The following is a 14745-nucleotide window of genomic DNA, read 5'->3' on the forward strand; positions in this document are numbered from 1 at the left end:
ATAGATATTCATACAGTTGGTTCAAAGGTTCTAAAGTAGCAGTAGGTGAAACAAATGACATGCTAGACTCAAAGCTAATTCAGAAGTTGGAAGTTATCAATCACAGGGTTCCAAAGTTAATACCAATTTCAAGTAAAAAGGGTTTATGAAATACCCAAAGTAGTACGTTATTATATACCTCAATGACAAAAACTTTTCTTTTTTCTTAATCACCTTAGTTACCTACAATTAAGAATATGGATATTCTCCATGAGTTTCATTATTAATTTCTCTCCTATCGGACATATATGTCCTCATACTGACATAAGACACCCTTTGGTGTCCCTTCGGAAACGAATCGGTAAACCATCCTAGGGTTCTTTTAGTATTTTTGAAATTTTCATCATTTAAGAGTCTCTAAAACTTTTTCATCATTTAACTTTTTGTAGCCTTGTAAAACCGTCCAAGTATTCTACTTTTTACCTCTCTTTTAGTTTTTGAGAAAATCATAAAAGCTCTTTCTAGATTTGAAATAATACCATCTATTAGATCTGATCAAGATCAGATTTAAATATAGAACAAGAGTTGTTCTACGCTACCCTTTGTGTAGAGATCAAATGATCCCATCGGATCAACTTGCCGCGTTAACGAAGAAGGGTCCGTTCGTGACAATTCGAGGAGTAGATCAAGGAGACGATCTTGTTCGTGGTAACTTCTTCAAAGGTATAATTTTATCTATTTATTTTATCACCTAAATATAATCTAGTTCCTACAAATCCTAGACTAAGGGCGAAATTGAAAAATAATTATTATACTATGCGATTTGATTCCGCTGCGCATAACGATTTTGCCCGGGGGTTATATGACCCTTCTAACAGTAAGCAACAAACATTGGGTATAACATAGAATCGTTTTCTATGTGCATGACCATTTTCTCAAAGAAAATCCAATTCAAATTGTTAATCTAGCAATCCAAGTCAAAAGACAATCATGTTTACTCCAAATATTGATTATGATATAGAGTAATTTTTCATGTGCATGTACATTTGGTTATTTTATATGTTGGTGTACACACTACTCTCATGTCTAGAAATTATTATATTATGAAAAAAATTTGTATTCTTATCACCCAGATCTATTTGATTGATGGTATTAAGTCATGTATTCCTCTTGATTCTCTACTAGGTTGATTGATTGATGATAATAACACTTAATCCCACCTCATTTCATATTTCGTTCTTATAATGCATGTATTACTCTTTCTACTACTCGGAGTCAATAACTAAACGTGATTTTGTTTCGAAAATAGTAAAATTATTTTTTTTGTTAGTTGCAAAACATGATTCTGATTCTTTAGAATCAAAATTAGAATAAAAAAATAGAATCAAAATCTAGAAACAAAATCAGAATTGTCACCAAACACACCCTAAATATTTACAATCCCAATAAGATATAATATAAATGGGGGGACATTAGGGGGCTGATAAGTCCCTGTAAGGATGAATTCACCCCCTTGACCAGTTGTGGCTTCACAATCAGTACAACACCTGTACACATGACAACTCTCTCTCACTCTCTCTCAATGAACTTTTGTAGCAAAATCAGTACTCTCTCTTCTCTCTTTGAGCATAAACCCTTGTTGGGCCCTGCAATGAATGGTTTAGATCATTGAAGATGGTTGTCCCCATAAAAAGTGTAATTTAAAAAAAAAAAAAAAAAAGTTGGGCCTAGAAGGTACAAAGATCCAAACTGCCCATTTGGTGGGTCCCAACGTAAGGAGACCTTGCCAATTAAATCATCTCCATAGGATGATCCAAACCCTCAGATTAGCCTCTACAAATCAGAGAGTTAGGATCATCAGATGGAGATGATTTTGGGGGAAATGCCTATTTACATTGGAGCCCATCAAATGAACAGTCTAGATATTGGAATAATGTGGGTCGTAATGAATTTTCTAATGAATATGCATGTATGTACATAGGTGCACGTATTTAAAAAAAAAATAGAGTGTGGCCCACCTTATTCAAAGATCTAAACCATTATGCTGTGAGGCCCCAACACAAATATGTCATACCATGATAATCATCTCGATTGGATGATCCCAACACTTCGATCCAAACCCGAACCATGTTATTTTCGGATCTGGTCAATGCCCAAGTTGCACCCCTACTTGTTAGGTGTTAGACCGGCTGTAAATGAGAGCGAATTCATCCTATCAGCTGCGGGGCACTATTGTCAAAGTCCACAGTCTTTCGTATTCTCGAGAAAATATATCTTGGGATTTTCAATTTTGTTTTCTTTGGTGCGAAACAACGAATAGATTACATGTCATGGTTTGAACTTTGAACCCTCGCCCGTATCTTTGTTTTCTATGTTTTTGGTAGTGTTTGGATTTGAGTATGGGCCCACATTGTTTGGATGATCCAAAAAGCGTTGATCTCTCTCTCTTCTCCTCAAGAACTCATTCTCCCTCTCAAATCCTCGAACTTTCTCATGTGAAAGAAATTTAGAAATTCGACTATCTGTATAAGAAATTAGGGCTAGGGTTTAGTAGTTTCGACTTTCTCATTTGATAGAAATTTAGTAATTCGACTTTCTGTAGGATATATTAGGGCTAGGCCTTAGAAGTTTCAACTCTCTCATTTGATAGAAAGTTAGAAATTCGACTATCTGTAACAGAAATTAGGGCTAGGGTTTAGCCGTTTCAGACTTTTTAGGGTTAGGGTTAGGGTTTTTTCATGGGGGCTGGCTTATCAAGCTCTGTACAAGAAGGTGATGTGGCTTCTCGTTTGAAACCCAGCCTCGGTGACATACCAGAGGGCTGCGTGGCTGCCGTTCTCGCTCATCTAGATCCTCCTGATATCTGTAAATTGGCGCGGCTAAATCGCGCTTTTCGTGGGGCGGCATCGTCCGATTGCGTTTGGGAATTGAAGCTTCCGAGGAATTATCAGTACCTTGTGGAGAAACTGTTTGATGAAATTCCTACTGATTTTAGTAGGAAGGAGATTTATGCGTGGCTCTGTCGGCCTATTCCGTTTGATGGTGGCTTGAAGGTTAGATTGGATAAAAATCTGTTAGGGTTCTTTTAATTTTATTGGGTTTTGTAGTTGTCTTTGGCTGAATTAGTTTTTTTTTTTTTTTTCTTTCCCCCCCTTTTTCTATGGCTGAATTGGGTTTTTTTTTCTTCTCTTTTTGTATAGGAGGCTTGGCTGGAGAAGAGTACAGGTGGGATTTGCTTGTCAATTTCTTCAAAGGCGTTATCCATAACAGGGATTGATGACCGGAGATATTGGAATTATATACCGACTGAGGAATCTAGGTAACTCTTTATTTCTTGGCTTGGAGTTATTGAATGATCTTTGATGGAAAAAGATAGTTATATGATTATATAGATGCTTTTATGATTATGATTTTTTTGCATGTTTATTGTCAAAAACCACAAGGACGGATATAATTTGTATTTTCTGAGTTTTTTCTGGTTGGACTTTCCATGATCAACAGGAATTACTTGAAATTTTTTACTTAGTTTGTTCGTGTATGTTTTTGTTGGATTGGTTGTCAATTCCATTTGTAAGTTTCAATCAGGAAAATTCTAGCTTGGTTTTAAGATCTTGTACATGGGTTAGGTTCCCTTTGGTCTTGATAAAATGAAAGCTTAAATCTAGCTTTTGTAGTAAGCCTTGCAAAATTTGAATTTCTTCCTGTTTGGATCCCTGTTCATTAAAGTCCTTCAGTATCTAGAATCATGTTTGTTTGGCATGCGTGTGGTTCTCTCCCGATAGTTTGTAGAATGAGTAGTTTGGTTGTTCAGCCCCTCTTTCTTTGGGCTACAACGAAATCTCTAATCTTCTAGGAGAATCAACAAATTGCATTGTGAGGCATTGGGTTGTCAGAGTTGTATTTATTTTCTGCTCCATTTGTGGCTTTTGCATTGTTGGTAAGTTTGCTTTCTAGAAGAATGTCCCTTTTCTGTAGGTGATGTATAATTTTGTTTCATGGGGGGAAATGGATCCTGCTTATGCAGGCAGTTGTAGAATAACAACTCGAGTAGCTTTTATCTCTAGCTCACTTTGTTTTCCTTGTACTTTCCATCAGAGAGCTTCACTACCAATGTAAACTTTGGTCTTTAGTCTAATCAATTCTTTGAAATCTTTGCTACTGGTGCTCAGTTCTTTTCTCCTTTTTCGTGGACGAAAACAGTTTATGTTGCACTAGAAGGGCTTGAAAGTTTTTTGCTCGGTACAGGGTAAATAAGCTATGCTTGTGTTGTAATAAAAATTTCCGATTTTTAATTGTTCAAGAGAAAGAAATTAGCCCGTTCTCTCAAACAATAATTTTCCAAGATTAACTTTCAAGGGTCAAAAGGATAATGGTCAATGAGAACTGTATTATCTAGACAAGCATGCATGTGTCATGTTCTCAAACACCGCTATGAGAGATGTCTTACGCAGAGATTTTAAAGTATGAACACAGGATATACATACACATTAGAAGTTTGAAAGGTGTAGTAACAGTCAGTAATTGTGAAACACTAAGAATATGAATTCTTTATTCCATTGTACCATATACTAGATATTGTATCATATGCAGTAAAATTGACAATGCATAATGTTTCCATATTTGTTCTGTTGTAATATGAAGTACACAGCCTTTAGTTTGTCACATTTTCAATCTGGATACTAGAGTCAGACCCACCATTTTCAACCAGCTTTCACTGAATCTTCTTAACAAAGATATCTGTGTCTTTTTGGTAGGTAATCACATGATAGTATGTGATATTTGGTAGGGAATCAAATTGATATTGTGATAATCACATGGCATGTGTTATAAAGTACCGTGAGTAAAACATTGCAACTTTAAATGAAATTTTTGATACCCTAAGTATAATAGGTGTAGAGTAATAGATCATACAGTTTGATTTATAATCAAGATTTAGTTTGGACTGAGTCTTGTCTAAAACCTGAGTTAACCTTGTTTTGTAAGCTATGATTTTTTTTTTAATAGTCTAGTATGCTTCTTAGCATTTTATTTAGGCCACTGATATTGGCACTACCAAGGTTTGATAATTGCACTACCACATCTTGTCTTTTATTATTAAACAGCTGTAAAATGTTATTATGGTCCCCAAAAGGATCTCATAAGCCAATTAAAAAAGGAAAGACAGGCCAAGTTTGTGCAATTATCAAAATATGGTTGTGACAATATCAGTAGCCTTTATTTATTGAGCATATTATATGGTTTTAAACCAACTAATAGAAGGCATATAAGATGTTGGAAGGTGTATGTATTTGCCTAAGGGCATTATGGTCTCTGTATTCTTTCTCTTTAATATAAATGCATAAGTGAGGGGGAGCATCTCTCCAAGTCACTCTTTTCCTCTCATTCTCTTCTCCTCTTCTTCTCCCTCAACATGGTACCAGAGCCCTAGGGTTGTGGTACCCTATGGACCTCCATTGAAGCACTCCTTGCTTCTTCTCCCTCCACCCTTCCCTTCCTCCATTAATGCCTCTCTCTTCACTCTCTTGTCCGTACCACTCCACCCTTCTCGCCTCCACCGCTCGCCGGAAACCCTTTATCTCATCCTCCCTTGTCGGAAACCCTTAAACCCCCCACCACCCTCGCTTTCCTTGTCGTGGAACATCCAACCCCAACCTCAACCAATCTAACCTTACTCTAACCCTCTATGCAACCTACCTTTCACATCTTGGGCTTCTACACCCCTACACTTCAATGGCCTAAATCATCTTACGTCCCTTTTTTCTCCGATTTCCTTTGATTGTTTTCTTTCTCCTCATTGGTCATCATTCTATGTCTACTCCACTATGTCTCTTCTCCGGAGCTGAGGTGCACGCCACATGTTTGCTCAAATGCACGAGTGAGGTGTTGTGCCTTCGATTTATTTTCCTAGCCTCTATTCTTCCCCTGGTTAGTGATCATATGTCTTGTTCTACTATGTTTCTTCATCGGCGCCGCGGTATCATTGCTGAACCTGTCTTGTGATTCGTCACCTTCTATTGTTTATTCTCTACCGTTGTTGTAGTTTGCGGCTTTCTCTTTATTTCTGTCATCATGGATCCTCAAGTTCGTTCGACGACTCCTCTCAGATCAACTGTTCCATCTTTAGCTATCGTCTCTGGTTATTCCTCTTCTGTGGAGGTTGCTTTCCCATAGATGACTTTTGTCCCTCCTGTCGGGCCCTTCCATCCCTCACAAGGACCCTCTCGTGTGCGGCCTAATGGGTTTAGTAACCCTTCTATTGATACTTCTATTCTTGGCACGTTTACTGGTGGTGACTATTCTTGCCATGGCGGTGGTCGCTTTACTAGAGGTAAGGGCCGTCGAGACCGTGATTCTGTCAGCAGCTGTGTCGCTGATGGGCGTGGGCGCCCTTACTTCACTTCTTATCAGACAACGAGATATTCTAGACCTTTGTGCTATGACTCAACATCCTCCTTCGCTGGACCGGTAGCATGATGACTATTTCCTGGTCTCCAGGGCCGACTATGATGAGTTCTTGCGCTTGCGTGCGCACCGCTGAGCACCTACTGCCTGCCCCCTTTGCACAGCCTGGTGGTTCACCAGCTTCGTTTTTTACTACCTCTGGCTATTGGATAGGAGTGCAACTCGGGTCTGGTTGCGTCGAATTGAGGCCAACCCTAACCCAACCCGAGATTGTATTCTCTCAACCCTAACCCAACCCAACCCGAGCCTCGGGTTGAGGATGGTCAACCCTAACCCAACCCGCCTCCAAATCGGGTTGGGTTGGGTCCGGGTTGAGTCGGGTTCATCTCGGGCCAAATAGAAAAATACGAGGATAAAAATGCACAATCCTAAAAAAAATGAGAAAATTAGAGGACAGAGGTCGGGTTCGGGTCGGGTTGCTAAGGCCTCAACCCTAACCCAACCTGAAATTAAATCAGGTTGGCTTTTCCCAACCCTAACCCAACCCAACCCGAGAAAATGCCAACCCAACCCGAGCCAAAATCAGGTTGAACCTGATTCGGCCATATTTATAATTTATGATTCCAGATTCGGCCATATAATAGTCCAAAAACAAATTTGAAATTGGTAAAGCAGGAATGCACCTGCATCAGGGTGGGCTCCACATGCAAAAAAGCCTAGGCCAAGCAAACCACGTTTTTCTAAGGTTGGTAGCATGCCTAATGCTAGTAGGAAACCTCCATTTTTTTTGAAAATGTAGTAGGAAACCTCCATAGGTTCCCGCTTGATGTTTGTTTCCAGTATTGAAATTCTACTTAACTAGTTTTCCAATTTGGGTCAAATTGTGAGAGAAACTTTAGGAATTTTTAAATGTAGGAAACCAACTCTATATAAACCATCATAGCACGGTTTGGGAGGCTAAAAAAGGCTAGAAAATTCTTGCTCCCTCTTTGAAAACCATCGAAGACTTATCTCTCTCTTCTACTCTCAAGTTTTCTCTTTTTATCTCCTAGTTTTTTCAATTTTAGTTAAAATTGCTTTGAGAAAACCTAAAGCTTCATCAAGAAAATTTAAATTCTCATCCAAAGGTACTGATATAGATTAGAACATATGTTTGAAGAAAAGTTCTTCAACTTCCCTTCTTGCAATTTGAAGGAATCCGTCGGTTCAACTTGCGGGTCCGCGGTGATCGGATCGTTTGTTGCCGTTTGAGGAGTAGATCAAGCAGAGGCTAAAATTATGGTCAGTCACAATGGTATTTTTATGTCTTATATTTTTATCTGAATCACCATCAAATCATCTAGGCCATAGGTTCCTAGGTTATCGGGCGAAATCGGCGAGAAATTTCTTTTCTCTACGCACTAGTTTTGCTGCGCGTAGGGATTTCGCCAGGGGGTGAAAACCTTTCCAAAAGCATCGTCCTCTTAGCCGGAGATAGCGGCTCCTACCTCTCGAGTACCTTCTCTTGCCTCTCCTAATGCTGTTACAGATTCTCCTATTGCTTCACGTACTCATTCTCGTTCTACTTCCGATCCTATTTCTCACTTTGTTTCCTATGATAACTTAACTCCTGTCTTTCGAAGCTTTGTATCTTCTTTGTCTTTTGTTTCTTTACCGCAGTCTGTGGCCTAGGTCCTTGCTCACCCAGGATGGCGCGCCGCCATGGACCTTGAGATTGATTATCTTCAAACCAATTAGACTTGGGATTTGGTCTCTCTTCCTTCGGGTGCTTGACCAGTGGGGTGCCAATGGGTTTTCTACATCAAATACTTGCCAGATGGGACAGTTGAGTGCTTGAAGGCGTGCTTAGTTACGAAGGGGTATACGCAGGCATTTAGTGTTGATTTCACTGAGACCTTTTCTTCTGTCGCCAAGATCCCTTCTGTTCGTGTTTTGCTTTCCCTGGCCGTTAACCATGGTTGGCCCATCTATCAGCTTGATGTGAATAATGCTTTTCTTCATGGCTACATGGAGCAACCTCCTGGGTATGTTGCTCAGGGGTAGATGTCATCCTTCGTGTGTCGCTTGCGAAAATCTCTATGGCTCGAAACAATCTCCTCGAGCATGGTTTGGGTGATTCAGTGAGGCTGTCATGCGTTTTGGCATGAAATAATGCGCCATCGATCATTCTGTTTCTGTCATAAGTCTGCGGCTGGCTTTGTTCTTCTGATAGTATATATTGATGATATTATCATTACTGGCTGACTCAATGGGGTATACAGAAATTGAAGGCCCTCTTGCAGAAAGAGTTCACAAAAAATCTAGGTCGCTTGAGGTACTTTCTTGGGATTGAGGTAGCCTACTCCACTAGGGGCATCTTCTCTCACAAAGAAACTACTTGTTGGATTTATCAGATGAGGCAGGTTACCTTGGGGTGAAACCTGCAGCTGTGCCCATGGGTTTTAATGTGGAACTTCGTCCAAAAGAGGATGATTTGTTAGATAACCCTGGCAGATACTGGAGGTGGGTTGGCAAGCTCATATATGTCACAGTCACTCGCCCAGACATCTCATTTGCCGTAGGGGTAGTCTATCAGCTCTCCTCGTGCCTCTCATTGGGCCGCGGTGCTTCAGATTCTCGGGTACTTGAAACGCGCTCCAGAGAGAGACCTATTATTTAAGAAGCATGGTCATACAAAGATAGAAGGGTTCTCTGATGCAGATTGGGCAGGATCTCCAGCAGATAGGAATCAACCACTGGATATTGCACCTTCGTAGGAGGTAACTTGGTGTCATGGTGAAGCAAGAAACAGTATGTCAAAGCAAAATCCAGTGCAGAAGCTGAATACAGGGCCATGGCTCACACGAGTGGAGAACTGATCTGGTTGTGCTCCCTTTTGTCGGAGATCGGTATCGCTCCTTCCTCTCCTTCTCAGTTGTATTGTGATAATAGGGCTGCGATTCATATTGCTACAAATCTAGTCTTCCATGAGCGGACTAAACACATTGTGGTGGATTGCCATTTCATCCGTCAGAGAATCCAAAAGGGCGAGATATGCACAATTTTTACTAGATCAGTGGATCAGCTGGCGGATTGTTTACCAAGTCCTTAAGTAACAAGCTTGGAATGCATGATATATACATTCTAGCTTGAGGGGGAGTGTTAGAAGGTGTATGTATTTGCCTAAGGGCATTATGGTCATTGTACTCTTTCTCTTTAATATAAATACATAAGTGAGGGGGAGCATCTCTCCAACTCACTCTTTTCTTCTCATTCTCATCTCCTCTTCTCCTCCCTCCACTTAAGATACCTTCGGACATGTAGCTTTGCCATGCCGTCGTGTGCTGCATACATGTTTTTCTCCAAATGTAACAAAGCATGGTATAGCCCCAATTTCAACGTCCATGCTATGCTACGTAGCCACTTGTGTATGCCCAAGATATTGTGTCTAACATGATACAATATCCATAGTGATTCCAAATATTGCATTTATACTTCTACTGGTCTGAATAACTATCATGTTTGAACATATGTTACTCGTAGAATTAACTGTTATGGTTTTTTATTGTTAGTGTCACATACTTGCAATTATAATTTTGACAGAGTCTTATAGATGCTATTTTAAACTTATTATTAATTCTTCTTTCGAGCTTAAATATTTGTAAGTTCTATAATATTAATACTTATTACTTTTTTTCTTTGTATCTCATGTCTTCTCTCATGTTATGAAATACTCGTGTCTGCATTTGTCCTAGATTATAGAAAATGCCTAGTCATCATGATCCCTTACAACTTAAGTATTTCTAATTGGGATAAAAACCTTAAGGTACTTGGGATAAAACCCTTAAGGTACCCACCTCTTAATGGTTGGGTTCTCTTATTTTTAAGGGTGTTCTTTGCTAGTAGCTTTCTTCTACAGCTTCGGGAGTATCATGCAGCCAATTTTCCTACCAAAAGAGACTTGAAAGTGGGTGATGGGTGTCTGCAGGAAAGGAAGTTGAAGATTGTTCCAAGGAAACAATGGAATATCCTACATTCTAAAAAGGGATTTGCTAGCATCCATCGCTAAGGCTTTTCACGGATGGTCTGTTGCATGTGAGAGCAGCCGCACAAGCTCACTTTTTAGCAAATTTTGTCTCCATCGCTAATTGATCTTTACGGTGCTTCCTCTATCACTTAGAAGACAATTTTTTTTTTTTGAATTGACAATTTCATTGATTCTATGAAGATGACATTGGGGACAGGGGTCCCTACTTGCATTACATAGAATCAATTAAGGGTGGCCAGGAGCATACTCCTAGGCCAGTAAAAACCAAAAGAAAAGATCTTCTGGGTTAACCGCTACAGGTAGGTCCACACTTCCATATGCTGTCACCATGCCGAATAACTATTTCACTTCCCTTTCAAATTCTTCATCTACTAAACAAGCCGAGAGTACCTTCACCATTCCCCCTTCCTTTCCTTTACACTGCCCAATGGTCTCAATTGATTCGAATCCAACAAGAAGTGCCATATTTGTGGGGCCCATCAAGTCATATGTATGACCTGCCACTTCACACAGACTTCTCCACCACTTTCTGGCTGGCGAATTTGATTTTTCAAAAATCTCGCTCAAAGGCCTGTAACTATTGTGCGGCACTAACCGTGCAAGATAGCCAACCCATCGAATCCGATCTTCTGCAGCCTCCACCTTGCGCCACCGCCTGTCCCGGGGGATCCTCATTAAACCACCAATCCGAAAAACCCTAGTCTAACACTAGAGACCACCATTATTCACCATAACTTCTCCCTCTTCACCTCCACCAGAATCCTAAATCCCCAACCCTACCCTTTCTTCCACCTAACCCTACAGACCATCATTGTTCACCCAAACATTCTTCCTCTTCACTTCCACCAAACCCTAAATCCTGACCCTACCCTACCTTCCACCTAACCCTAGTCTTACCTCCTCCCTCAACCACTACCTCTCCAGCCATTGCCTTCCACCACTCCAGCTAACTACCTACAACCCAAAACACCTATCCTAACCTAGCACCCTGGCCCTTCTAGTCCCAACCTTGCACCTCGATCAAACCCATCTTTTACCCACAATCTCCAGACGGCAACCCCAAGCTATCTCCAGCTACCCGTCACCTCCCCCACTCAACACGGCTCCCAGATTCGGCGGCCCACTGCTTCCCAAAGCCCTTTGCCTGTCAATCGTCGCGCCATTTCCGACATCCCACGTGCTTTCCGCTTTTCACGAGGGGGAGGAGGGTTTGGAATAACCGGCCGGCTCAACACCGTCGTCCGCATCCTTCATCAAACTTTTTCTCCACGGCCACCACCAACACTAACACCTCCACATCTAATCTCCTCCTTTTTTCCCCTGAATCCGGCCACCCTTTTTCGTACTCCTGCCACGTCCACCACTTTCGACGACTCACCAGCCCACTTTCTCCTTCCACCCTACGCAGTTCCCATCCTTTCCCCATTAAATCCGGCCCACTCGGACCCAGATCCAATCATTTCGCACCTCCAGCCACCACTGTTGCATCCCCTGCGAGATCTGCCCAAACCTGTGCATCATCCGGCCACCAACACCTCCCTTGCCCATCAAGGGAGAGATCAGAAAGTAGAAGAGATAGATCTAAGAGAAAGAAAGACCAAAGAGATCAAAAGAGGGGGGACAGAAAAAGCAGAAAGAGAGAGATCAGAAAAATAAAATAAAAGGAGATAGGGGGAGAAAGAGAGAGACAAGGAGAGAGAGAGAGAGATGAAATCGCCTCCCTCCCTAGGGTTTGCATCGACCTAGGGAGGGGGAGAAGAAATCGCCCTTTTTTTATCTCGCCAAGAACAGCACCTTGACCAGAGTTCAAGTCTAACTAGAAGACAAAATCTGCTAACAAGTGAGCCTGTATGGCTGCTCTCACATGCAACAGACTATCCGCGAAATGCCTTTTGTGATGGATGCTAGCAAATCCCTTCTAAAATTATCCATCTGTTTTAATTGATTTAGATAATCTATCGATTAGAAACCCTAAATGCAAAATTTTCTTTTGGTTGAGATGTTTCTACTTTCACTATACGAAGCACTGCCCAGCTTCTTTTGGCTGAACTTTTTCCTACGCTTCAAATTCTTGCACCATAGTGGGTAGTGTCTACTAAGTACTAACTACTAACTAGACCAGGAATTGAGCTTCTCTAGTTATATCGCAACTTACCCACAAATTGAAAATTAAACATCAGTGGTCAGTGAGGAAGAGCATTTAACTGTTTCTTGGAAGCCAATTTGTATATTGAATTTATTGGAACTTGATTCATATTATCCTGTAAGCATGTAAGTTTTGGCTGTCATATATTTTTACATGGAGCCATTCTTGTGGTCAAGGTTACTGCTGCTCGAAAAGAAGTTAAAATCCAAGTCAAGGTTACTGATTTAAATCTTAAACTGTCTTGCTTGTAGATTCCACACAGTTGCCTATCTCCAACAAATCTGGTGGTTCGAGGTAGATGGAGGGGTTGAGTTCCACTTTCCAGTTGGGACTTACGGCGTCTTCTTCAGGCTTCAGCTAGGCCGGGCATCCAAAAGACTCGGCCGTCGGGTCTGCAATCCTGAACACATCCATGGGTGGGACATAAAGCCCGTGCGCTTTCAACTATCAACTTCTGATGGTCAGCATGCTTTGTCCCAGTGTTATTTAGATGAGCCCAGAAATTGGATCAATTACCATGTTGGTGATTTCTTCGTCGAGAACTCCGACAATTTAACGAAGGTCAAGTTCTCCATGACCCAGATCGATTGCACCCACACCAAAGGAGGTCTTTGTGTGGATTCTGTGTTAATATATCCCAGTGAATTTAGAGAGAAGAGGAAGAGTTTTTGAGTTGCGGTTAAGTTTGTAGTATACATGGGGGGCTGCCCAAAAAATGCAGAATCAAATTAGTTTTGGTCAGGCTATCCATCTATATGATCTGTTTTTTGTATCATTTGGATAAACACGAGGTGGGTGTGTGTGTGTGAGATGTAAATAGATGTAATAGTTATGTTTTCTGTCTATTGAGAAAGGCCTTTTCAATAGCTAACAGTTCACACTCTATTTTTTAGGCATTAATTTGTTTCGAAGGACATAGGAGATCAAAGCAAGGCCTATAAAATGGACGGTCCAGATCAATTAGAGGTGGGAACCACTATGGCCTAGTGGCCATGCCTCATTGGATTAGAATGAGTTCCCTCCCTAAAGCATTCCCCCTACGTTAGAAGCCATATCAAGCATGATAAACTATTCTTCTCTAAGAAAAATGCATGATGAACTATTTGATGCATTTTGGGAAACAGTCGACAGCTAGGATTTTTAATTGAAAAGAGTTGGGCCCACTTTAGACTGCAGGAAAAACATTTCTTTGGAAAAGGAAAAATGTTTCTTTTTTCCATAGTAGACCGGAATTCGGTTGTTCTCTTGCACAACTTGCTTAGGCTCTGTTCACTTCTTTTCTAGCTGCAGGAAAAGAAAAGAAAGGAAAAAAATCTGACGTGGAAAACTGGAAAAGAAAGGAAAAGAAACTGTGAGAAAATTCCTTTTGTGATGAAATTCTGTTGTTCACTTGGTCGAGAAAGGAAAAGAAAGTATGCAGGCAAAGTGGTTTTCTCAAGAAAATGATTTTGTCATCATTTTGGTGAGAAAATTTAGAGGGAAAGCGCAAGAAAGTTGATTTTCCACGTCGTTATTTATATTTTCCACCAGTGTAATTCCACTTTTCCGAGAAAACGAGTGAACAACGAAAAATGTCAAATCATGTCCAATTACAAGAAAGTTTGGCTTACTTTCTTCTCCTTTCCTTTCTAAAGAAGGCAAGTGAAAAGAGCCTTTTATGGAATCCTATGTGGATTCCATTTTGCTCGATGTTCAACCTAGGGGTTTAATTTCCAACCAATAGAATAATGAGATTATGCCAAAATCCAAACAGCGAGGTGGCGATCTGGGGGCTAATTTTTTTTTTTTCTCACATCATGTTTGAGGAATTCTCACATGGAATGCAACTAAATGGAGCCTAAGACATTTTTTTGCGTCTAACATTTAGAGGGAAAAGCCTATAAAAAAAACATTTAGAGGGAAAAGATAAATTTATGACTTTATTTGGAGGCATGTCGTTATAAATTGAAGGTCCCTCTAAATAAAACTTGGAATTTTTAATGGTGTCTTAACGTACATGCTCGTAATAAAAGTGCCAGCCTAGATATTTGATCCAACAGCAGCAACTTTTTTAAGATGTAGCTGTTCGATCAAACATCAAAGGACACTTTTGTGGTGGGGCACACACCATATAATTCCACAAAAGCTTGGAGTGTTGTTGTACAAGTTACTTTTTTCATTGTAGACAAAAGTGGAAAACTAGGAAATTTGG

The 14745-nt window shown here is 40.5% G+C and overlaps 1 protein-coding gene across 1 annotated transcript; it reads left to right on the forward strand.

Annotated features, from left to right (window-relative positions):
* Nucleotides 1-2265: 2265 nt before the first annotated feature.
* On the forward strand, nt 2266-13420 carry LOC143883684 (F-box protein PP2-A12-like). The gene is made up of 3 exons (XM_077387010.1): nt 2266-3032; nt 3180-3298; nt 12806-13420. The coding sequence occupies exons 1-3, from the start codon at nt 2718-2720 to the stop codon at nt 13224-13226; spliced, it is 855 nt and encodes a 284-aa protein (XP_077243125.1). The 5' UTR covers nt 2266-2717; the 3' UTR covers nt 13227-13420.
* The last annotated feature ends 1325 nt before the right edge of the window (nt 13421-14745 follow it).

Source organism: Tasmannia lanceolata, unplaced genomic scaffold, assembly GCF_043159265.1.
Source record: "Tasmannia lanceolata isolate RefF3 unplaced genomic scaffold, GAP_Taslan_0.1 ptg000008l, whole genome shotgun sequence".
NCBI classification, from domain to species: domain Eukaryota; kingdom Viridiplantae; phylum Streptophyta; class Magnoliopsida; order Canellales; family Winteraceae; genus Tasmannia; species Tasmannia lanceolata.

Coding starts and splice junctions, on each gene's coding strand:
- LOC143883684 (XM_077387010.1), top strand. CDS start 2,718: ATGGGGGCTGGCTTATCAAGCTCTGTACAAGAAGGTGATGTGGCTTCT. Junction 3,033..3,179: donor CGTTTGATGGTGGCTTGAAG/GTTAGATTGGAT, acceptor CTTTTTGTATAG/GAGGCTTGGCTGGAGAAGAG. Junction 3,299..12,805: donor ATACCGACTGAGGAATCTAG/GTAACTCTTTAT, acceptor TCTTGCTTGTAG/ATTCCACACAGTTGCCTATC.